The 26,265-nt window shown below is 45.8% G+C and overlaps 1 protein-coding gene across 2 annotated transcripts in view; it reads right to left on the minus strand.

Annotated features, from left to right (window-relative positions):
- Positions 1-26,265, minus strand: part of GCFC2 (GC-rich sequence DNA-binding factor 2) — a 326,773-nt gene that overhangs the window by 181,171 nt on the left and 119,337 nt on the right. For both annotated transcript variants that reach the window (XR_013596099.1, XM_078647698.1), the window contains exons 5-6: positions 17,535-17,635; positions 16,427-16,545 (exon numbers count right to left, since the gene is read on the minus strand). Coding sequence is in view for 1 of the 2 variants with exons in the window: in XM_078647698.1 (XP_078503824.1) it covers positions 16,427-16,545; positions 17,535-17,635 (220 nt within the window). In the remaining variant the exon portion in view is untranslated. The remainder of the gene's footprint in view (positions 1-16,426; positions 16,546-17,534; positions 17,636-26,265) is intronic.

The following is a 26,265-nucleotide window of genomic DNA, read 5'->3' on the forward strand; positions in this document are numbered from 1 at the left end:
GTGGAGTGAAGTAAGCAATGTTCTAAATTATGTGAACCTTCTTAAAAAATGTTTTGTTGAATCATAAAAATTAAAATAATTGATTGATTCTGGATCGAAAAATTTGTCCTGTGACTCACTGTTTAGATCAGTAAGTTGTGAGGCTTAAATAGGCCCCTGTTGAAATAAGTTGGCAATATTGGTGCTCTTTTTTGGTCTCTAATCACAGCAGTCAGACTGTAAAATGAAATTGAAATCGAGTCTCAAGGTGAATTTCTCGTATGCAGGTGAAGTGCTGCTCCCTGGCTGTTTCCTATCTCGGCCCTGCGCATGGAGTTCGCTGCCTTTAATTCACCTTGCGATAATCCCTCTACTCGAAAATATTCTGTAGGAGGGGTAAAGGCAGATTTCCGCCAGTCTAATGTAGATCAATGGAAGCACTATGTCAATTATACTGAAAAAACCTCCACTACGCATGAACACTACAATTTTAACTTTCTCTTCTCTTATTTCCGGTGTCCTTGGATCACTCAATCCCCTGCGGAAATCAAATAAGGGTATTATTGTTTAAATAAATCCCAGCCCTCAGCCCCAATCCTTCTAAGAAATACCCCTGCCCGGAATACATCGTAAAGAGGAAGCAGAAGTGTGAGAAGTTGGCCTGATGTGCAGTGTTCACTATTCTAGTGATCACTATATATCAGTCCAAACAACCCTTATTGATGATTGGTTGTAAGTCAACCTTATAGACCAGCTATCCTAGTAGCATGGATACGAGCAGTCTAAGGCTAAGACTCTAGAGGGCGTGTTAAGCCAGCTGTTTTACCATCACATTACCCCTTGAACACCCAGTGAAAGGACACCACACAAGTGTTATGAAAATAAACAATGTATTTATTAGAATCACAACAACCCTGTACTCTTTATGAGGACAGGGTGCTAAGCACACAACAAAACTCTTACGAAAATACTTAAGTTAGCACGGTATACACTAATGCCCGAGGGGCACGAAAAACCATATACTTTAAAAGTGGAATGCGAAATTACTAGCAGGTAAGTACAGTACTAATAGGCTTTGGAATCGCTAGGACTTAACTAGGGAATCGTTAGATTACTTCTAGGAGGCCTAGGGGACTCGGGTGCAGAGTGTGTACTCTCACGCGGGATGCGGGACAAAGTCTATGGAAGCTAGTAAAGGCAAAGTTAGTGTTCACGGGCGAACCCGACCTGGTAGGAAGAAAACGACAGTGGATCCTGACCCTAGGATAGTGAGGCTATGCTGGGACACCGAAGTGCCGAAGTTACCTAGCCCAGGGGCTGCAGCTGCATAGGTCTGAAAAGACGTCGGGGATCTCGTTGCCGGACCAGGAGCCTGGAAGAAGGAAGTTGCTGGCAGGCGACCAGTGAAGGAAAGTTCGTTGGATCCAAGCCTGGATCAAGGAAGAAGAAACCTGAAAGCAGAGGGGACCAAGTTCTTGAATCACTAGCCAGTGATTAAGTGGGCACCAGGATGGCACCGGGCGAAGTCACCTCGACTAGGTGAGTGGGCGACGCTGGCTCTGCAGATCTCACGGACCAGGAGGCGTTGTCGGCGACCAGGATGGAGAGGCGAGCTGTCCCACGATGGATGAAGCTGTCGGCGTCGAAGTTACCCAGGATTGGGCAACAAGCCTTGGCTAATTCAAGCCCACGCGGTGGACTCAAAATGGCGTCTTGAGTGGACCAGGAGGGTCCGGAGGGCTCCTCTTTTGGAAGGGAGCAAGGGCCAGCCTGGAGCAACCAGACCAGCAGCAGAAATGTCGTCGGGCGTCGTTCAGAAGGCCACAAGCCAGCGGGCTAGTAGCCAAACAACGCGGTGAGCAGCAAAAAGCAGAAGGGCCCCACGCAGATCGTGGAGATGCTGGGAGGCTGCACTTCGGTGCTGGAGCTGCTCAGGGTCGGGGCTTCTCGGACCCCAAAGCACTCACCAGGAAATTACTCGGCGGGCTTGCTGGAAAGAAGTCGTGCAGTCTTGAAGATGGCCGGTCCCTCGAGGTCTCGTCACACCCACGAATCTCAGCTGATGATGCAGGTAGAGGTCAGACGTGCCAGGGAAGCTGGTTCTCGTCGAGCTGGGCAGTCTTGATCCGGAGGAGAGACTTGCAGCAGACCGCAGTGTTCTTAAGATGGTGCCTGCGGATGCAGGGTGACTACTCCTTAGTCACAAGGGAGAAATCTTAGGAAGAAGTCTTGAGTTCCTTTCGTGGAAAGTAGTTTCAGGATTCAAAGATGATCTGATTTGGAAGGGGGCCAGTTCCTACCTTTATCCTGTAAAAAGGGGCTGGCACGCGACTAAGTCCTGCCCTAGGGGTGGGACTAGGAGGGGGGTGGTTACACCCACTTCCTTGGCGGGCTTTTCCCCAGCACAGGGTCTGGAGTGACCCTGGAACTGGTTCCAGCCAGCCTATGCACAGTGAGCACCGGGGTGCCACGTGCAGTCACCTTCCTCTAAAGCCCTGCCTACCTACAATACACAAAACCCTGTCTGGGACGGTGCTGCCACCGCCCCTGGCAGGAAACCCTTTGTCCTTATCTCCTGCTCTGGGAGGACTCCCAGCAGCAGGAGGGCAGACTTGTGTCTCGGTGGCAGCATCCATTTTGTGGAGCTGAGGCTCTGTTTGACTTTAACCGGGGTTAGGGGTTACATACATGTCGTGTCCCTCTAGAAGGGTGGAATGCTAACCCCGTCGCCAGAATTGGCGAGGGGTTAGTATTCCAATTCGTATGACACCTTACTCGACATGTTTTGATAAAGCGATACCAGAGTTGGCATATAACCGCGAGGATTATAATGCACTTAAGAGTATATGGTATGCGATATCATGGAAACGGCTAAGGGATGGATCCCGAAAGCCGCAGACAGGCTCAGCTCATGCCAGAGCACCATCTCACACGATTCCAAGCACTCTGCCTTCAGGATTGTTAAGGCCTGCCATAGGAGTGACTGATAGGAGATCTGTGTGTCCATTTTTAGGGTTAGATATAGGTATACTATATCTAAAGCAAAGGGTGATTACACCACCTTGCCCCAGCTGTCGTGCAGCCAGTTGTGTCAGTTTAGTTAGTCAGCCCAGGGGTGGCATAATACATGCTTCAGCCCCTGGGAGACTTCTGGGTACACCTCAGCCCTGGGTACAGGGACTTGGAGAGGGCCCAGTGCCAATTCAGTACCTGAGTACAATTTGGATAGAGAGAACAGCTAGGCTGTGGGTCTGATTAGCAGGCCCACAGCCAGGGAAAGTCGTAAACCAGTGCAGCAAAAAGCAAAAATCTGGGGGATCATAGGATTGCAGACCCTACTCTCCTACATGACCCCCCCCCAAACTTTGGGACAATAAACTAACCTTGACCAGGTGAGTCTTCTTGCTCTAAGTGGAAATACCTGGAGAGCCCATCAGCATTGCTGTGATCAGTACCAGGTCTATGCTCCACTGTAAAATCCATCCCCTGTAGGGAAATGGACCACCTAAGCAGTTTGGGGTTTTCACCCTTCATCTGATTTAGCCACAAGAGGGGCTTATGGTCTGTCTGAATGGTGAAGTGAGTGCCAAACAAGTAGGCCCTCAGCTTCTTCAGGGCCCAGACCACAGCAAAGGCCTCCCTCTCAATAGCTGACCAATTTTTCTCTCTGGGTGTCAACCTCCTACTAATGAAAGCAATAGGCTGATCATTACCATCAAAATTCAGTTGAGACAGAACAGCCCCCACACCCAACTCAGAAGCATCTGTTTGGACAATGAATGGCTTGGAGTAATCTGGACTCTTTAGGATAGGTGCTGTGCACATGGCCTGCTTTAGGTCATCGAATGCTTTCTGACAGCTTGCTGTCCACTGAACTTTCTTTGGCATCTTTTTGCTTGTCAGGTCATTAAGAGGGGTCACTATGGACCCATAATTTCTGACAAACTTCCTATAGTACCCAGTCAGGCCCAAGAAAGCTCGAACCTGAGTCTGGGTGATTGGAGGAGTCCAGTCCTTGATGGCCTGTATCTTACTCTCCAGTGGCTGAACCTGGCCTCCACCTACAAGGTGGCCCAGGTATACAACCTGTGTCTGCCCTATCTGGCACTTTGTGGCCTTGATAGTGAGGCCTGCCTTTTGCAGGGCCTCTAACACTTTCCTCAGGTGGACCAGGTGATCCTCCCAGGTGGAGCTAAAGACAGCAATATCGTCTAGATATGCTGCACAGAAGTCATCCAGCCCAGTGAGGACTTGATTCACCAACCTTTGGAAGGTGGCAGGTGCATTTTTCAGTCCAAAGGGCATTACCACAAATTGATAATGCCCTCCAGGGGTAGAAAATGCTGTCTTGGGTTTGGCCTCCTCAGCTAACCTGATTTGCCAATACCCAGCTGTCAAATCAAATGTACTTAAGAAGTTGGCAGAAGCCAATTTATCTATAAGTTCATCTGCTCTTGGTATTGGGTGGGCATCAGTCTTAGTGACTGCATTGAGGCCTCTGTAGTCTACGCAAAACCTCATCTCTCTCTTACCACCCTGGGTGTGAGGCTTTGGCACTAGAACTACTGGACTAGCCCAAGGGCTATCTGAGGGCTCAATGACTCCCAGCTCCAACATTTTCTGCACTTCAGTTTTGATGCAGTCTCTAACATGATCAGGCTGTCTGTAGATTTTACTCTTGACAGGCAGACTGTCTCCAGTGTCAACATCATGGGTACACCAATCAGTTTGGCTGGGTGTCAGAGAGAACATATGTCTGAAGGATTGCAAGACTTGCCTGCAATCCTGTTGCTGATGTTCAGTGAGGCTGCCACAAAAGACAACACCATCAACTGATCCATCATCAGGATTCTGAGTGAGCAGGTCTGGGAGAGGGTCACTCTCTTCCTCCTGTCCCTCATCTGTGGCCATGAGCAAGCTCATGTCCTTCCTGTCAACATATGCCTTGAGCCTGTTAACATGGAGCACTCTGAGAGGGCTCCTGGGAGTTCCAAGGTCCACCAAGTAGGTAACCTCTCCCTTTTGCTCAATGATGGTGTGGGGCCCAGACCATTTGTCTTTCAGAGCTGCTGGGGCCACTGGCTCCAGCACCCACACCTTCTGCCCTGGCTGGTACACAGTCAGAACAGCCTTTTGGTCATGCCAAGCTTTTTGAAGTTCTTGGCTGGCCTCAAGGTTTTTGGATGCCTTTTCCATATACTCAGCCATCCTGGAGCGGAGACCAAGTACATAGTCCACTATGTTGGTTGCAGGCTTTTTGAGAGGTCTCTCCCCTCCTTCCTTCACCAAACACAGGGGTCCTCTTACAGGATGCCCATACAGAAGCTCAAAAGGGCTGTAGCCAACCCCCTTCTGTGGGACCTCTCTGTAAGCAAACAAGAGGCAGGGGATCAGGACATCCCATCTTCTCCTAAGAGTTTCAGGTAGTCCATGAATCATCCCTTTGAGGGTCCTGTTGAATCTCTCAACAAGCCCATTGCATTGTGGATGATAGGGTGTGGTGAACTTGTAGTTCACACCACACTCTTTCCACATGGCAGTCAGATATCCTGACATGAAGTTTGTACCTCTGTCAGAAACGACCTCCTTTGAAAAACCCACTCTGGAGAACACTCCAACTAGGGCTCTTGCCACCACAGGAGCTGTGGTGGTCCTCAGGGGAATAGCTTCAGGATACCTGGTGGCATGGTCCACCACCACCAGTATAAACTTGTGCCCTGATGCTGTCTGGGGTTCCATTGGACCAACAATGTCAATCCCCACTCTTTCAAAGGGAACCCCCACCACAGGTAGTGGTATGAGGGGGGCCTTTGTTGTGCCACCTGACTTACCACTGGCTTGGCAAGTGACACAGGAGCGACAAAACTCCTTGGTATTCTCATTCATATGGGGCCAGTGAAAGTGTGAGACAAGCCTGTCCCAAGTCTTTGTCTGACCTAAGTGACCTGCAAGGGGAATCTCATGGGCCAAGGTGAGAAGGAAACCTCTCAGAGACAAGGGGATGACCAGCCTCCTGGTTGCACCAGGCTTGGGGTCTCTTGACTCAGAGTACAGGAGTCCATCTTCCCAGTATACCCTGTGGGCACCTGTGGCATTCCCTGCAGCCTCAGCAGCAGCCTGCTGTCTGAGGGGTTCAAGGGAAGGGCAGCTCAACTGTTCCTTCCCCAGGTCTGCTCTGGAGGGTCCCCCTGAGCCCAGAAACTCAACTTGATCAAGTTCAAGCTCTTTAGGCTCAGTTTCCCTCAGTTCTCTCAGATCAGCCTCCTCAGAGACTTGATCCTCAACCTGGGGTAAGGGGGAAGGCAAAGCCTTACCCTTACTGCTCTTCTTCTTGGAAGGTGTCTGGTCCATCATTTCAGGATCCAGCACCTGTTCAGTGGGGCATTTTCTGGCCTGTGACCTAGTCACAGCAAGCACATGTGCTGGCAAGCCTAACATTTCCATGTGAGTCCTCTGCTCCACTTCTGACCATTGTGATGACTCCAAATCATTGCCCAACAAACAATCAACTGGGAGGTCTGAACTGACTACAACTTTCTTTTGTCCCTTCACTCCACCCCAGGAGAAAGCCACAATTGCCACACTATGACTAGTAGTGACATTGCTGGCATTGGTCACCAGGAAATCAGTACCTGGCATGATCTGTCCAGGGTCCACAAAGTTAGGTGTCACCATGGTGACACTGGCACAAGTGTCCCTATAGGCCTGAGCCATTTTGCCATTAATCAAAGGTGTCTGCCTGTATTTGCCCAAAGTATTGGGACTTATTTCAGGGGACATATCCACATCCCCTGTACAGACAAGGACAGCCTGAGTGAGTGTGCCAACTAAGTTGTCAGACCCCTCAGTACCCAAGGTTAACCCAACTAATGCCTTGGGAGGTACACTACCACTACTGACTGTACTAGGGGGTGCAGTTGCCTTAGGGGCTGTAGTGGCAGGAGTTTGTCCTCCTCTTTTGGTGCACTCACTAAACCAGTGAGATTTACTTTTGCAGTACTGGCACCACCTTTTTGACTGGCCTTCTTGAGTCTTCTTCTTCTGGGAAGCCTGACCCCCACCCTCTTTGGTTTGTTGGGGACCTGGTAAAGACTTCTGGTCATTTTGCTCATTCTTAACATTACCCTTCTGGTCTGCTTTCTTCTGACCACCCTGGTTCTGGTTCTGGTTCTGCTTGATCCTTGTCCTGACCCATTTGTCTGCCTTCTTTCCCAATTCTTGGGGAGAGGTCAGATCTGAATCAACAAGGTGCTGGTGCAGCAACTGGTTCTGACAATTGTTTAAAATTTGTTCTCTCATCATTAGATTATACAATCCTGTGTAATCTGTAACCTTGCTACCCAGCAACCAGCCCTCCAAAGCCTTAGTGGCACAATCCACAAAGTCAGACCAGTCCTGAGACTGAGTTTTCTGGGTGTCTCTGAACAGCAACCTGTACTGCTCAGTGGTTAAACCAAACCCATCAACCAGTGTATTCTTCAGGACCTGGTAATTGTTAGCACCCTCTACTCTTGTAGTGAGGAGCTTATCTCTACCTTTACCATCAAAGGAGAGCCACAGTATAGCTGCCCACTGACTCTGGGGAATGCACTGCACAGTGCAGGCCCTCTCCAGAGCAGCCATCCATTTCTGGATATCATCCCCTTGCTTAAAGGGGGGCACTATTTTAGTCAGGTGTTTAGTATCTAAACCCTTCTCTCTATCTCTTGGGAGATTGCTGCCACCAGTGGGAGCTAGCCCACTCATCTGCTGCTCTCTAGCAAAGGCAAGCTTTTCTTTGGCCAGGGCAAGTTCTTCCCTTTCAATCCTCAGTTCAGCTTGTCTCATTCTAGCTTCATGCTCTTTTCTCTGAGGGGAAGTAAATCTCCTCTGTGGAGGATTCCTTCTCCCCTGAGAAGAGGCATTAGAGTGCAGAGATCTATTGGAGTCCCTAGAAAGAGATCTATCTCTCCTAACTCCAAGGTTAGGCCCACTTCGGGTTAGTACTGGGGGTCCCCCAGATCCTAGCCCAAGTAAGTCTAAGTTGGTCCTGGTTAGCCTTCTGACTACCTCAAGACCTTTGTCTACCTCATCCCCAGAGAGTTCCTCCTGATCCTCCTCCTCCTCAACTGCAGTAGCAGTGTTGGGGAGGTCTGGATCCCCAGAGGTTCCCTCTAAGGCTGGCATGTTCTCATGTAACTGAGAAAGCTTTCTGGCATCATATGTCTCTAAGAGACCTATCAGAAAGGGAATGGTGGGGTTAGACCCCTGCTTCAGTTTTCTGGAGACACAGATCTGTCTCATCTCCTGGAAACTGAGAGCTGCATATCTTGAAGTGACCTGTGGAGGGTCAACACTGACCAGGGGAGTCTCAGTAGAATCTCCCTGGGTAGACATGCTTTTCTAGTGAGGTGTAAGTGGTGCACTTACCTACACTATATGTTTGCCTACTGATCCCTTGCTAGAGTTGTAGTTTAGGGTGTGCTAGGCCCTAGGAGCTACAACAGCTGGTTCAGTAGAACTCAGAGTATTCTAAGCTAAGTTATATGTACCTTTAGTACTTATGTGATCTTTCACAAGATATTCTTAGGGCATGTGTGGTAAAACAACAGCAAGCTCAAATCCCAACCGCTGCTCACCAATGTGAGAAGTTGGCCTGATGTGCAGTGTTCACTATTCTAGTGATCACTATATATCAGTCCAAACAACCCTTATTGATGATTGGTTGTAAGTCAACCTTATAGACCAGCTATCCTAGTAGCATGGATACGAGCAGTCTAAGGCTAAGACTCTAGAGGGCGTGTTAAGCCAGCTGTTTTACCATCACATTACCCCTTGAACACCCAGTGAAAGGACACCACACAAGTGTTATGAAAATAAACAATGTATTTATTAGAATCACAACAACCCTGTACTCTTTATGAGGACAGGGTGCTAAGCACACAACAAAACTCTTACGAAAATACTTAAGTTAGCACGGTATACACTAATGCCCGAGGGGCACGAAAAACCATATACTTTAAAAGTGGAATGCGAAATTACTAGCAGGTAAGTACAGTACTAATAGGCTTTGGAATCGCTAGGACTTAACTAGGGAATCGTTAGATTACTTCTAGGAGGCCTAGGGGACTCGGGTGCAGAGTGTGTACTCTCACGCGGGATGCGGGACAAAGTCTATGGAAGCTAGTAAAGGCAAAGTTAGTGTTCACGGGCGAACCCGACCTGGTAGGAAGAAAACGACAGTGGATCCTGACCCTAGGATAGTGAGGCTATGCTGGGACACCGAAGTGCCGAAGTTACCTAGCCCAGGGGCTGCAGCTGCATAGGTCTGAAAAGACGTCGGGGATCTCGTTGCCGGACCAGGAGCCTGGAAGAAGGAAGTTGCTGGCAGGCGACCAGTGAAGGAAAGTTCGTTGGATCCAAGCCTGGATCAAGGAAGAAGAAACCTGAAAGCAGAGGGGACCAATTTCTTGAATCACTAGCCAGTGATTAAGTGGGCACCAGGATGGCACCGGGCGAAGTCACCTCGACTAGGTGAGTGGGCGACGCTGGCTCTGCAGATCTCACGGACCAGGAGGCGTTGTCGGCGACCAGGATGGAGAGGCGAGCTGTCCCACGATGGATGAAGCTGTCGGCGTCGAAGTTACCCAGGATTGGGCAACAAGCCTTGGCTAATTCAAGCCCACGCGGTGGACTCAAAATGGCGTCTTGAGTGGACCAGGAGGGTCCGGAGGGCTCCTCTTTTGGAAGGGAGCAAGGGCCAGCCTGGAGCAACCAGACCAGCAGCAGAAATGTCGTCGGGCGTCGTTCAGAAGGCCACAAGCCAGCGGGCTAGTAGCCAAACAACGCGGTGAGCAGCAAAAAGCAGAAGGGCCCCACGCAGATCGTGGAGATGCTGGGAGGCTGCACTTCGGTGCTGGAGCTGCTCAGGGTCGGGGCTTCTCGGACCCCAAAGCACTCACCAGGAAATTACTCGGCGGGCTTGCTGGAAAGAAGTCGTGCAGTCTTGAAGATGGCCGGTCCCTCGAGGTCTCGTCACACCCACGAATCTCAGCGTGACTGATGATGCAGGTAGAGGTCAGAGGTGCCAGGGAAGCCGGTTCTCGTCGAGCTGGGCAGTCTTGATCCGGAGGAGAGACTTGCAGCAGACCGCAGTGTTCTTAAGATGGTGCCTGCGGATGCAGGGTGACTACTCCTTAGTCACAAGGGAGAAATCTTAGGAAGAAGTCTTGAGTTCCTTTCGTGGAAAGTAGTTTCAGGATTCAAAGATGATCTGATTTGGAAGGGGGCCAGTTCCTACCTTTATCCTGTAAAAAGGGGCTGGCACGCGACTAAGTCCTGCCCTAGGGGTGGGACTAGGAGGGGGGTGGTTACACCCACTTCCTTGGCGGGCTTTTCCCCAGCACAGGGTCTGGAGTGACCCTGGAACTGGTTCCAGCCAGCCTATGCACAGTGAGCACCGGGGTGCCACGTGCAGTCACCTTCCTCTAAAGCCCTGCCTACCTACAATACACAAAACCCTGTCTGGGACGGTGCTGGCACCGCCCCTGGCAGGAAACCCTTTGTCCTTATCTCCTGCTCTGGGAGGACTCCCAGCAGCAGGAGGGCAGACTTGTGTCTCGGTGGCAGCATCCATTTTGTGGAGCTGAGGCTCTGTTTGACTTTAACCGGGGTTAGGGGTTACATACATGTCGTGTCCCTCTAGAAGGGTGGAATGCTAACCCCGTCGCCAGAATTGGCGAGGGGTTAGTATTCCAATTCGTATGACACCTTACTCGACATGTTTTGATAAAGCGATACCAGAGTTGGCATATAACCGCGAGGATTATAATGCACTTAAGAGTATATGGTATGCGATATCATGGAAACGGCTAAGGGATGGATCCCGAAAGCCGCAGACAGGCTCAGCTCATGCCAGAGCACCATCTCACACGATTCCAAGCACTCTGCCTTCAGGATTGTTAAGGCCTGCCATAGGAGTGACTGATAGGAGATCTGTGTGTCCATTTTTAGGGTTAGATATAGGTATACTATATCTAAAGCAAAGGGTGATTACACCACCTTGCCCCAGCTGTCGTGCAGCCAGTTGTGTCAGTTTAGTTAGTCAGCCCAGGGGTGGCATAATACATGCTTCAGCCCCTGGGAGACTTCTGGGTACACCTCAGCCCTGGGTACAGGGACTTGGAGAGGGCCCAGTGCCAATTCAGTACCTGAGTACAATTTGGATAGAGAGAACAGCTAGGCTGTGGGTCTGATTAGCAGGCCCACAGCCAGGGAAAGTCGTAAACCAGTGCAGCAAAAAGCAAAAATCTGGGTGATCATAGGATTGCAGACCCTACTCTCCTACAAGAAGTGTCTTTCCATTTCCTCTAACGACTCAGATAGCCTCCACGTCTTTTCTCAATAAATGTTTTGTCTGAAGCAGACGGAAAAAGGTGCTTTTTTTAATGGAAATTCTTTGTAGTGTTTGAGTCTGCATTTTTTGGTCATTAGCTTGTTCCTTTAACACACATGCCTTTACTACATATCTCGTAGTAAAGGTATGCGTGGTAAAGGCTATGTGTGGTAACCACGCATGCGTTGTAATGCATGCGTGGTTATGTGTGTGAGTGAAAACGGCCGCGTTGTAGTGGCTGTTTCCCTTGGATGTGCTATGTTGACTTTTCAAGAGATGTCCAATCCACAATTATGGACATGCCCTTTGATGGTTTTCACCTCTTTGGGGATAAGGTGGATTTGGCGCTGGAGCTTTAAAGACAGCAGAGCTACAGCTTGCTTCCTCATTACTGCTCCTCACCAACTGCCTTCACAAATTCACCCCATGCATGGTTTTGGCAATGGTCCTAATTTTATAAGCAGATGTCTTCTCACACGTTTTGCCGCCAAGGACTCCATAGGTCCAGCAGGGGCAGGGCTACCTCCTGCTGGCAAAAAAGGACGGAGGGCTCTGCCCTATTTTAGATCTTAGCCCTTTTAATGTCTTCCTGAGACAGGACAAATTAATCTCATCTTGACTAAGATCTTGTCTGCCCTCGATCCCAGAGAGTGGATGTAGCGTTGGACCTGCAGTATGCTTATTTTCATATTCCCATCCTGCAGGCTCATAGGCGTTACCTGCAGTTAACAGAGGGCAAGGGACATATCCAGTTCACTGTGCTCCTATTTAGCCTCTCGGGTGTTCACAAAAGTGATGGTGGTGGTCGTAGCGCATCTGCAGAGGTAGGCGGTCCCAGACTTCCTCGACCTAGATGACTGGCCGCTGAAGATGGGCTGGCCCCAGGCAGTTGTCAACCACCTCCAGACTACGTCTGAACCTTCTCACATCGTTGGGGTGCACTATAAACATGCAAAAGTTGCACCCAACTCCTTCACAGATACTCCCTTTAATCTGAGTCATTCTGAACACAGTGCTGTTTCACACCTACCCTCAAGAGCTGAGAGTCCAGGACATTCGGCCTATGATCCTGATATTTCAGCCTGCTTCCTGGATTTTAGGACGGTTGACTACGAGGCTGCTGTAGCGGATGGCCTCCTGCACGGTACTGGTCAAACATGTCCAATAGCATATGAAGTCCCTGTAGCATCAACATCAAGGGAACCTCTCCAAATGTGTCCAGATTGTGGAGGAAAATGCAGGACTTACAGTGGTGGCTACATGACAGCAATTTGGTCAGCAACAGAACATTCTCCCTACCTCACCCAGGGCTGACAGTGGTGACTGATGCATTGCTTCTGGTCTGGGGCGGCCATATGGGAGAGATGGAGATAAGAGGCTTCTAGCCTTCAGAAGAAGGCTCAGCTACACAATAAACTGTTGGAGTTATGAGTCATCCACTTGGTATCGAGAGCCTTCCTGCACTCTATTCGGGGGAGGCTGGTTCAGGTATTCCCGGACAAAACCGCTGTCATGTGGTAATGTAGTAAGAAGGGCAGGGTGGGCAGAGCGACTCGGGATGTGGATGGAGCACCAGGGGATTTTCCTGGTGGTACCGTACCTGGCTGAATCTCTGAACGCCAGGTAAGACAAACTCAGCCATCTGCGCCTAGTTGATCATAAATGGTGGTTACATCAGGAGGTGATGCAAGGTATCTTCTGCGAATGGGGATCCTTGGCTTGATTTGTTCGCCACCGCTGAGAACGTGAAATGTCAGAGCTTTTGCACTTTAGATTTTCCAACGTGCCTTTCACTCAGAGATGCCTTCTGCATAGAGCGGAACTCTGGACTCTAGTACACCTTTCCACCTATACTACTACTCAGAGTTCTGAAGAAGATCAATAACGACCAGGCACAAGTCATCCTGGTGGCTGCGGACTGGGCAAGGACAATTTAGAATTCGGAGCATGAGCATTTGTCTTCTGATCAGCTACCCCATAGAGATTAACTTCCTGTCGCAACAGTGGGGCAGGATTCTGCACCCGAACCAGCGCTCACTCCACCTCCGTTCTTCGAGATTGAGCGTCGGCAATTGAGCACTTGTGACCTAACCCCAAGGTGGTGGACAATATCCTGGCAGCAAGGTGTCCCTCTGCAGAATGTGTAAAAGCCTGAAATAGGGCCAAGTTTGTGGCCTAGTGCACAACCAAACAGGTCGACTCACTTCATGGCAAATTGTCAGAAGTTTTGTGGTTTGTGTTGTCTTTTGCATGGTAAGGACTTGCTTTGGGCCCAGTCAAGTTTAATCTGTTGGCTATTTCGGCCTTTTTGTGATTGCCAGACTGGCCTTCTTTGTTTCAGTTTCCAGTGGCGGTGTATTTTCTAATAGGGCTTCAACATTTGTTTACCCCCTCAGCTTTCGTCATAACCCAGTGGGACTTTAATTTGGTTATGACCTTCATCATGTGTTCTCGGTTTGAGCCAATGCATAGCTGTACCCTCAGATTCCTTACCCTAAAGACATTTTTTTTGTAGCTATATAAATCGGCCCGCATGGTGAGAGCTTAAGGCCGTCTCCACTAACCCTCCTTACACTACATTCTATCCAGACAAGTTGGTTCTTCGGACTCATGAATCTTTCTTACCAAAGGTGATGAGGCCCTCTTGGTGCTCTTTGCTCCTCCCCACCAAGGAGGAGGAGCGCCTCCATCGTCTGGACCTGAAGAGGGCTCTGAGCTTTTATACTAGACTAAACATAACTGAGTGGACAATCTGCCTTTCTTCTGTCCCACAAACCTGATAAAGAGCTGAGTGGTGCAGAGGTGGACCTTCCCCGCTTGATAGTGGTCTGCATTAAAATCTAAGCTTTGGCAAAGGAGCAGCCCACTGAGTACTTGCTAGCTTATTCAACAAGAGCCAAGGCTGCCTCTACTGCATTGACACAGTGAGTGCCTGTCCTAGACATTTGTAAGGCTGGCACGTGCAAAGCACTACTATCTGGCTGTCCAGACAGTAGTGCTTTGTATGTTCACGAAGCACATCTGTCTGGACAGCCAGGTGTGGTGCAACGGGCACTTTACCCCTTAGGACAGACTGGACTTTTTGGTTTGAGACAGTTTACATACTCACTTACTGGAAGGTACTGCTCTGGTATCGATTCCAAGGTGAGGAGTCTGTAGTTAAAGTCTCTTACCAGAAGAACAAGCTTCTTACATTTGGTAACGTCTTTACTGGTAGAGACTATCTAACCACAGATTCTTCACCAATCCATTCAGCCATCCTCCCCATTCTGTGAACTGGACTATTTCACCTAAAAAGAACCACTTTAAGTGTCCTCATGCTGGGTCAAGACCAATTCAATTTTGGCTCTGCGTTATCTAGAACCGTCGCAAAAGCAACTGATGTCAGAGTGCATAGGTGGCACCCATATAGGCCCGCTCACGTCACACTTGCACCGATGACATTGGTACAGAGGCACACTCACACCTCCCGCCATGCAGGGGTAGTGGTTAAAAGTTTTTGTAGATCTAGTCTGAGCCCGGGGAGTAGTTTAAGGTGAGGAATCTATGGTTAGGTAGAGTTACTACTTACTGAAGACATGAGCAGTGGTTGTTTTGAGTTTTTGTTGTGCGGCCAATTTCATTGCACGTTAACTTCAGTAATTTACACATTTGTCCCCAGCTGGTTTATGAGGTAAACAGGCAGGAACACTTCTGTGCTTATTAGAGGTTTATACATCAAAAGGAATTTTGCTGGGAGTTGTAGTCAAGCTCTTCAGCCCTTTGGTTGTTTTCTGCAAGAGCGGTATGGAGAATTACAGTACATGGAGAAAGTGCTGAAAAAGGCAGAATTGATGTATACAGCAAAGAGCTGCAGACTTGAAAGTAACTGGTTAAGGGTGAAGTATTGCAATGTAGTGCTTGTGATTAGTCATTCGCACTTCAAAGAAAGAGTAATGTATATTTTTGGATTGGGTGCTGCTCAAAAGGTGTTAGGTGTTCTGAAGTTAGTTTTTTACAGTGGTAGACGTGAGACATGTTCAGCATTAGCAAGTCAATAAGATTGTTTCATTTGTATTTCAAGCTGGGGACATTTACTTCAAAACTAGCTAACAACAAGGAGCACGGGAGGAGGGATATTTGAGGAGAGCACAAAGAGAAGAAGAGAGCTGGAAAAAAACACGAGCTCTCATGGAGGGCCTAAGCAAAAAGAATAAAGTTGTTCTCTAAAAATGAGCAGTGGAAGGATAGAAGCCAGCCAGTGTGTGCGTGTGTTGGGGGGAAAAGGGGGGGTTAAAGAGACTATGCTCTGGGGAGGGACAAACACAAGATGGAGGACCTGGGAGTAGGAACGTCTTCAAATAATAAGCCAAGTCAATGAAAGTGATAATGAAGGCTACCAGTGTTAGTCAATGGGTTGGCTATAAGCCCCTGTAAGTTCCTGATAAGCCCCCATTAGGAATTTCACAACCAGGCATCTTGCACACTCTGGGTATGCTCGACCAATAAATGGCATGATCATTTCATAAATTTAGTCATCACATAGCCAAGAATAAGGCAGATATTGACAGTAGAGCAATTTCATAATTCCCCCACTACCCCCCCCCCCCCACCCGCCAGGGGCGGTGGAAGAAAGAAAAAATGCCATCCTGAACTTCATTAACGAAGATCTCATAAGAAGGATATATCACTTACAGACATGGATTGCAGCCCTTACTGCTTTTGGTCGATAAGTAACGCAGGTCTCTCTTAGAAGAAAAGATCTGATCCAATTTGAATTCTATACCCATAGATGGAATTGTTTAACTTCCAATGGTTTCTTTTCTCTAATGCAGAAAAATTGTATGGTATACTCCCTAGCTGGAAAGAGCCTTAGACTAAAGAAAAGAGTGTCTGAAATATAGAATTTCACTTAAAGACTACAGCATTTCAGTATCAATTCCCTTTGGCCAAGTTATCTAAGATTCCTTACTTATCATTTACATTCCACTTAAATAATACTGCACCCATCAAAATGAGAAGATAGGACATTATACTTCATTCAATATAAAACATTGAATTCTAAAAGACTACAATAAAATTCAAAGACCTTACCTTGCATTTAGTTGTCTTTTCATATCTTCTAGGTTTACAGAAGGCCGTGGAACAGGAGGATTACATTTTGTTTTCATGTGGCGACTTCTCCGTGGGCTCATGTCATCTGCATCATGACCCTAAAATAAAAAGATATTTTTTTTAATTACATTTCTATGAAGCACAAACACAAGGAAAATGAATGTAAAGGATCAATTTTCAGACTTTCACCACATAACTTAGCTCCATTTCTTCAGATGTGCCTGCTGTTTCCTTGCATATTTGTTTATCATGATTACACCTTATTCTTTTCAAGTATGCAATCTTTAGTCTGATTCCTTTTTAGATGCTTAGTGTGTTACATGTTCAATAAGTTTATGACGAAGAGTCATGCCATTTGAGGTAGGCTGGGAAAAAGAAAGATTCCCAGGATTGCAATAAAGACTTGAACTTCACATGCCTGTGCACATTTACTACTATTTATACAGGCATGTTCAGCTTTATTATGTCATTCCCTCAAAAAGCTCCTAAAATCATTTTTGTTGCTAAAGCTGCTGAGTGTGAACAATAAACAAGATACTGCATAACACTAGCTCCCAAGTAGTTAATAAAATTATGATTTCCTATCTAAATATGAACACCTGGACACACACACAATTTGTGCAACCAGTTCGATGATGGCAACAGAAATGAAATCCCAGCTCATGAGAACTACCTTATTCCAAAGAGGAAGCCTTTTGAGGTGGTAAATGTTTCTATGAGAGGGTTCGGAACTCATTTCATTCAGCCTAGGACCATTTCTTAATTACCGTCACCTTGTTCGCATTTAATTCCATCTGATTTCTATTTATTCTCATTTGGATCCACTGAGCCAGTCACCTAAAGACAGTTAAGGAAACACTGAGTGACATGTCATATTTACTTACTCAAATTCATCTCTGAAAACAGAAACAGGACTTGACAATGAGACAAAACAGCCACTCAGAACAGCCACACAGCTTACTAGATGGAGGAAAAATACTTAAACACAATTCGACCACTAATGCATCACCATTTCATTTTAGTAGGGTCTGAAACACAGCCAATGGTCATACAGACTGGCATTTGTTTGAAAACACAGAATGATTACCTGGGGGAACCGGACAGCTTTTCTGATTTGTTGTTCTTCCCATTTGTCCTGTCGTTCATTTTCGTCTTCACTGTCCTCACTTCCTTCATTAGACTTGGAGTCTGATAGAAAAAAAAGACAACATATGAAACATAAGATCACATTTAAAACTCAATTTGGCCAATTGTCAGAATAAGCATTCATGTGTTCAATGAATTCCTAATCACACATTTGAGATGTTTCAACTTGTCTTTTAATAGACTGATCAACCTTGGTTCAGTCGAATGGCATGTGAGACAAGTCTTTATCAATGCATAGTACAGAATCATTTTTTATTAAATACTTTATATGCTGTATTTCTTTACTTTTGGGTGAGTGAACGGTTCAGAAAGTGAGGCTGTGAATGCCACTTACCATTAAGTATGGTTCGATTGCGAGGAAGCAGTACTATGAAGTCATCCACGCAGAGTCCCTTTCAGTATAGGAAAGACTAAAGGTCATTACGGAGTGCTGGCACTCACCGGTTTCATGCTGCAAGCTACAGAGCACTTGCAGTGAACTATGATCCCTATCAGGCCGCGAACACTCATGTTTCTGTCTAAAGGCACGGCAGCCACCTTGTATCTACTAGATTACTTTTCTCCTGTTGCTTCCATAACCCGAAATTTGCTATATGGATGTGTGACGACCTACTGTTTTGTCAGACTCTACAATGTACATTTTTGATTCCAGAGAGGTATCCTGAACTCATGTCAGTGTGAAAACAAACCTTGAACTATTACCTGCATATTACTTATTTCCAACCCATAAGACCTAGCTAAAATATCTACAGTCCTAAGACTGGGGTTGTGCTTACTACTAAAGTGCCTGTGAAGTAACAGGCCAATTTCTTAAGATGACATTGAGTTATATATATATTAATGATTGATGTGTGGAGGATATTAGAATTCTAGTCTGTATACATACTGCTAAGAGAAGGGAACTACAGGATGTTAATAGCGTTCCTTATTTTGTAGTTCTGAAGGAGTCAAGCCAGAACTATACTCATCTTCCACAAAAGAGCATAGAGTGATACAGCTTGAGGTAGTTATTATAAACTTATGAAGTGACATGAGTGCGCATGTAAATATTTCTGGGTAAGTAATTTGCACACTTGTGAAACCATACACATGTATTAAAATCTGATTTTGTAAAGACTCATGCAGTTTGGTTAAGGGGCCAACAGTTAAAAGGGGATTTGGGGAACAAACTAGGATAGGCACCACTACACACCCACAACCCGTGCCAGCTCCTAGTTAACTCTGCGAGCAAATGCCCATTACTAGTGGCACATCAAAACACAAAATGTTTTGTCCACAGTCGATAAGGTAAAGAGTGAGGGCCAGATCCCATAGCCAGCTGTGTTCAGTTTTGAAGTAGTTGTTTTCCATTTACTGTCACAAGAATCTAGTTCCTTGGAGGGAAAGAGAATGCATTTGAAATCAGGAAATAAAAGAAGAATCTTAAAAAAAATCCCAAGGCTGGTTGGATTCCCCTCACCAGATCTGGCAAGGTGATGGCTTAAAACCTAAACCAAAGTCAAAGTTAAATTACATTTTTAATCTAAAAGGTCCTTTAACTAAGTCAACTCTGAGACAGAGAAAGCTCTTACTTTGGACAATGTAGTTTGATGGAAACGTCTAACTACAAAGTCTTCAACTTGTGAATCTCCACAGAACGACAGACTGGATGCAGAAACTATTGCAATAGCTCCTGTATACCCACAGGTGGCACCATCGACCTCTGTTTCAATTCCTCCCCTCCTCCAGGCAGGACGATAGAGCACTTGTGCATTGACTATAGTTTCTTTTCAGTCAGTTCCTGAAGATGGAGATCCAAAGCTCCACTCATACCGATTTCAGACTTTCACCAAATTCTCAAATTTGACAGCGCCAAGGAATGTTCCCCCAAAGAAGAAATGTATCAAGCCATGCTATGCATATCAGAAATAGATGGCAGGATGGACCCACACAATGTCTGTTAATTGTGTCTCCGGATCAAGCTTGACTCCAAGTTGTGCGGCAAATGTTTCAAGACGAATCCTAATTTCATCATGTAAAGAGGCCAAGGTCAATGTTGCTGAACACAAGAAACAAGGTCGGTCTCTTTCAAGGTCGCACTTGACTAGAACGTCTAGGGTAAAGTCAAAAGACAAGTCCAAAGACAAGAAAGAAGAGTATAAAGAGCCTCCAAAGTTCCTCAACTTCCAGATCCACTGCAAGGGGAGTTTACACAGTTGGGACACCAGACCTGGTCTTTGGAGTCCGGATTGGACTCTATGCTAACTTTGGAGCAGATGTGCCCCAAGTTCCCTGGGCCATTGTTGTCTCGGAGGCAGTTGCAGCATTTAGGATGGAAAAGTTGCAGAGGTTCATTCTCGTGCCCTCGAACGTGCCTTCCAAACACATGGACTCCAGTAGATCTTTCTCCAGCAGGCCCTTCCTGGCAGCCAGTGACCCCAAACTAACTCCGCCATCCCACTAACAAGGCTTCAGCATAGGGATACCTACACCTCTTTGCAACAAGCCAAGCCAGTTAGTACTCCTATGGCGCTGGCTGCAAAATCAGCTCCAGCCTCAAAATCTTCAGCTAGACCCTGCCCAATGTCAAGTTACATGATTAACAAAGCACATGCTGGGGATGAGGGTTCCCTCTAGTACCTGTATCTCGTCAGCAGTACAATGGAAAACCTTTTTGGATCAGATTTGGACACCATTCCATGTCTCCAACATGACTAACAGGAAGAAGATAAGCTGCTTCCATCTTATTATATAAGTGCTGGCCTTTATATCTATTTGAACAATATCAGCAAATTTGATACCTCTCCAGAGTCTGCCCTGAATTAACTAAGTAAAGTGCCTCCTTTATAGTGAAGGATAGCAGAAATCCTGGAATTACAGACACCCTCGGAAGAGACTATGGTGAATCTCCTAATGGAAATTTTGCAACAAGGGCAATTAAACTCTGGTTATTTGCTACCTTTCAGCAGTGTCCTGGACAACTCGATCCTAGCTTCTTGGCCAAAACCATTTTCAGCTGCACAGGTCTGGATTGATGATGCATTATTTAGGACAGTTCATTAGATATGACGGTCTGATATTTTCACTGAAACAGTATGGATGATTGTGCCTATTTTGTACTCTCTAATCATGACAGGATGATTAGAGAGTCACATGATTGGTGACTTTGATTGAGGATAGTGATAATCTATAGAGGTGTCTGTCAATCTGATCTATCCCTGGGAGTAGTTGGTAATTTGAAGATGGTGGACTTTTTCTGTCAGGGAATTACGTGTTCTTCAGGAGACGCAGGATTTGTATATTTTTCAATATTGTGCCCCCACAATGTATTCTGTCGTAGTGGGTTGCTTTGGCTAAAATTGATGACAATTTGGGCAGGAGGCTCTCAATTTAAGGTATCCCCTGGCGATAGTTGATAATTCTAAGATGGCAGGCGCCTTATGCAGGATAATCAGGGGGTTATTAGAAGACACAGTACTTGTATGTTTCTTGAGTTAACAGTTGGCTATGCGATATTCCTCATTAGAATAAGGGATATTTTGTGAATTATGCTTTAGTTTTATTGTCACATAGACCGTAATTACCCCAGGTGCCGAATTTTCCTGAGGCTGGATAACCACACTAACTGTGGGGGTGACTTAGAGATTATGCCATGAAGAAGTTTGAAAAAATGGGATTATACTTTATGTTACGGTTCTGTGCAAAGAGCTTTTTGGCATGTGTGATAGGTATGCTAAGATCGGAATTACATTTCGATGACTATATTCTAAGATAGTGGACTGCTGTTACTTGAGGCTAATATGGTGTGGACTACGGTGTTCTGACCAACAGGAACAGTTCCGGTGACTATTAAACGCATTTCCTGCATATACGCACGTAATGCTGTAAGTTTGTTGAGCGTGTGGCAACAAAGGTCTACAGCAATAACACTGGGATATTGGAGTAGAATGTGACCCTAGTGGGTTTGTAATATAATATTGGGATTAAGATTTGATTTGTGATATATGTCATGCAACATGTATAAGACTATTGGAGTAAGGGTCACTGTTTATGAAAGTGGCCTGAGTTATCCAGGATGGCAAGAAGGTTACTAGTTTCAGCATGGTGTACCGGTAGGACGAGAGGTCAATATGGACTGGTTTACGACCATTACATTTATGCATACATTTGGGGACAATAGCCATGACACAGTGTAAAGAGCAGAAGCAATTCTTTCATGGGATTATGATACGTTATGTACATTTAATCATTATTATTGCAAATATTTACTTCCTGTTTCAGGAAGTGATAACGGGTGACTGAAAGATGATGAGCTATATTACAGGTTTCCCAATCATGGTATCCATATTATAAAAATAAGTAATGAAAAGATAATGGACTGTACTGAGAAACGATTTCTCAATATATGTGTGTATTATTGAATTTTTAGATTTTGCAAAATTGGTATTTACACATGAATTAGTTTATATTATTTGGTTGATATAATGGAAAGTGGAGGGAATACCTAGTGAGGAATGAGACGCTCTGGTGGTGTATGGAATGATGTAGGGGTCCTCCTAGTTTTAATATGATGCTCATGTACACTTGTGTCCGTTTTCGTTAATTGAACTATTTATTATTGACAGACGCATATTCGGGCTTGAAAAGTAATGTGTTGAATTATATGAAAATCTTCATTCCATTGGGTTATTTTTAGCACTTGCTATTATTGTATGTACAATTGGGCGATGGATGGTATTCTGAGTTTTAGATGTTTTTAATTGTAAATAGTATTTGTGTGTGTTTCTGCAGCCCTGGTGAAGTCCTGTTAAAGGAATGAAGAGTGTTGGCTGGGATAACTACTGACTCACTATACTATGTGGAAAAATTAAGAATAAACTGAATTGGAATGAATTGAACTTCCTGAACTCATTAATAGACCGAACGTGAAAGCTTTTATGAATACTGCAAATATTGAATTATAGTCAACAAAAAAAACAGGGAGGGGGACACATTAGATAATGATTTTTTTAGTGCTCCTGCTTACTTTTGTTTGAATTCTATACAATTTTGTGGTTGATGGATAGTAGGAGCTGAAGGGGTGAGAACCAAGCTAAATATATATGGAAGGTTTTGGCCGGTGCGGTGGAAAGTTACCACTACTGCCTGACATTTGTAGTTGTTTCCAGCTGCAAGTTATCCCATTGTGAGGCATCACAATTTCCATAAATATTTTGGGGCAACATCCAACACTGGAAAGTTTTTTAGCACAGCCATCTATAAGTAAGGTAAACCTGAATGCTTACCCTATTCCCCTGGACAGAGATAGAAAAAATGAAATCCATGCTATAGGGGAAAATTATCTTTTCTTCTGACAGTTTCGCGTTATGGTCCCTTACACCATAAAGACTTGCACTCTAGCCACAGTCCAGCACTGGGCTTAAAAATGGACCCTAGTGCATTCCTGGACCTTTAAACATCTGAAAACCTGCCCTGCTGTCTGACACCTGAGGGAAGAATGGAACTGCTTGCCTTGAACCCAGGACTCGCGATGTGACTCCAAGGGTCAGATGGATTACCTCCGGTTTGAGCTGCAGAAACACAATAAACCTCCAGAGGCCCTTTGCCTGCAACTGCAGAGCTGACCAGTTTCAACTGGACCTGCCCTGGACCCTGCAGCTGGCCTCTGTTGGCGAATGGAAACTGGAGTCAAAATAGAAGTTGCAGCCGGCGGTTCGTTAGTCGGCCTCAGCTTGCTGGTTTGGCCCACTGAAGGAGATATGACTTTCAGGGATGTTTCTAAGACAGAACGTAGAAGCCTTAATAGGAACTGATGCCAAGCAGAATCCCATGGATATGCTTGGAGCTATCCCGCCTTTGTCGAAGACAGCACATGGACACCACTCAACAGCAATGTGAAGTTCTCCGTGCCAGATCTAGCTTGTAGTTTGCCCCACCCACGACTCATAGATGACCATTTTTCTCAATAAAAGTTTCTAAGTACGAAGGTAAATTTTTCATCGGGATTAACCTGGTGCTTGTATCGGACCCACACTCCATTATGGTCCAGCCTAACTTTTGATTCAGTCTAGCGCGACCAGATAATCGCGGTTAGCACTTTGTGGAGCAATTTTTTTTTATTCAAGTTACGCATTTTTATCTCATTTTACTTATTATAATGTACTCTATTTTTCTGGATTGGTCTGGGGTTTTTCTTGTGTTGCACTTTCACTTTTTGACTGTTTGAAGATGCAACAATACTTTATACTTTGACTCCAAGTTAAGTTTGGCTGCTTTGTGCCAAGCTGCTTTAGAGTTTCACCCTGACCAGAAGTTTGATTATTTGAGGTGGGTTCTCATCCTCTCAACTAATACTCCCTTTTCTTACAAGGAGGTTCAGTGCATAATGCAAGATTCTACTGACCACCCTCTCCAACTGTACAGCAACCCACACTGACTTTTTGTAGTGGAAGTGGTAGAGGAGGTTCTAAAAGTTGAGGCTTACTACAACAGCAACACTCCTCATCCTCTTCACCAGGTACCACTGCCAAAAAGTATTAGTTTCCGTTCTAATCTCATCTTGAAATTGGGAAGTGGCAGAATCCAATGTTGCCCGACTTACTTGTGTCTCATCAAATCGGCCAAATGGGTCCTTCACTTTGCCCATGTGGGATATGCCATCTCTTTCTCGATGCACTTCTCTACACCCCCTCTCACCCAGTGTACCCTCAGGTGTCAGTGGATCACATCATGAGCCATCCAAGGAAGTCATGATGGTGCTCACCAAAGGGGCAATGAGAGGATTTGGGACTTTCTGGTCCCTAAGAATGACAGTAAGTTTGAAAAATTCCAAACCTCAGACTCTTGGACTGCTTCCTCAAGAAGTAGTTCAAAATGGTGATACTTTATCTGGCAGTTCAGGGCTTTGACGATGAGAACTGAAAAGCGTTCCTGGATTTAGAGGACTCATACCTTCATGTGCCATCCTGCAATTCCACAGGAAGTACCTCTGCACTGAGGTGGGCTCAAACAACTTTCAATTTACTGAGCTGCCCTTCAGACTTACATTATCTCCTCTGGACTTTACAAAGGTCATGTTGGTGGCAGCGGCACATCTTTGCAGGTCAACAGGTATTTCTATAGCTTGGTGACTGGCTGCTGAATGAAGACTCACCAGAGCTAATCTTGGACTACTTACAGAAAACGGTGTCATTGCTTTCCACCCTGGAGTTCTCCATCAACAAGCACAAATCCCACCTCCAGCAGGTGCAGAGGATTCCCTTTATCTGGGCTGTTCTGAATATACTTGTCTTTCCGACCCCACAAGGAGTCTGCAACATTTTAACTATGATCTCAATGTTTTTGTCAAGGAGCTTCTGTTCAGCCTTGATGATTTCACATTTCATTGTGTATTCTGGTGGCGCCTCATTCCCATTGGCATATGCAGACCCTTCAATCGAAACCTCCACAATTCAAACCTTCATGAATGGAGATGCAGAGAAACCAATTTAGGAGCTTTGATCTACTGATTGAGATGGTTGATGTCTCTTGGTTGCTCGCCACCCTTCCAGCAAATTAATTTATTCAGGACACTTGTACAAGTTTCATACCTAATGCAAAAAGAAGCAGGTTGACCCTATGTATACTAGATTGTTTAAAAAAATACCTTTGACCCAGTAAAGCTTTAGGCACTCTTAATTAAGGGTTACTCATAAGGGAAAATCATGTTCTGCTTGAACCTGAGCAAATGGGGTTTAGACCAGCTATGGGACGGAAACAGCGCAAATTCTGGCAATGGGTGAGCTGAGGATGCTGGTTGACAGAGTTCAAGTTGCAGTTCTTATATTATTATATTTATCAGCTGCGTTCAATACTGCCAACTACCAAATACTACTTAGCAGACTGAAGGAGATCAGGGTGGAAGGCACCTTTCTGAAGTTGATTAAGTCTTATCTATCTGATAGACATCAAGCAATCTCCGATCCTCCGTTCCGGTAAGAGTGTAAGGATACTGGACATGGAGTACCCCAAGAATCAGCCTTAAGCCACATCCTTTTTAATGTTTATCTACACCCACTGAGGACTCTGATTAAATCCTTTGGGATTTCATTTATAAATTATGCAGGTGACACCTAGCTAATTTTGTCCGTAAATAATAACAGCACTACCCAGATGGATAGACAACATACCTGTCAAATAGATATGGCAGACTTCTTTAGGAGGAACTCACTAAAACGTAATGGTAGTAAAACAGAATATCTGTGTTGCTCCCCAACCAAAGTGCCATATGCTCTCTGAGCGACTTTTGGCCCTGGACCAGTGCTGAGAATCTTAAAACAGCTCAGACAGCCGAAAATGTAGGGGTACATATCGATGAGAAATTATCCATGGAAACCTGTGAGAAAGTGCCCTCTTCCTACATGGTTGCCCCCACTTTTTGCTGATCTGCTGATGTGCTTTGACAGTGTGCCCTGGGCTCCTGTCAATCCGGTACCCAGGGCCTATGTTCTTTCCCTAAAACTGCATTGAAAACAAAACCCAAATGGCATCTCTAGCCACAGGTCAGCCCCTTGTAAATGGTACCACAGGTATCCAGGTCACTGTGACCAGGGAAGGCCTCTAAGGGCTGCAGCACTTACTGTGCCACCCTCAGAGGTCCTGTACCTTTACACTCACACACTGCTTATGCATGCTACGTGTCTTGGTGCAGAACA

Source organism: Lissotriton helveticus, chromosome 6 (genome assembly GCF_964261635.1).
Source record: "Lissotriton helveticus chromosome 6, aLisHel1.1, whole genome shotgun sequence".
Taxonomy (NCBI): domain Eukaryota; kingdom Metazoa; phylum Chordata; class Amphibia; order Caudata; family Salamandridae; genus Lissotriton; species Lissotriton helveticus.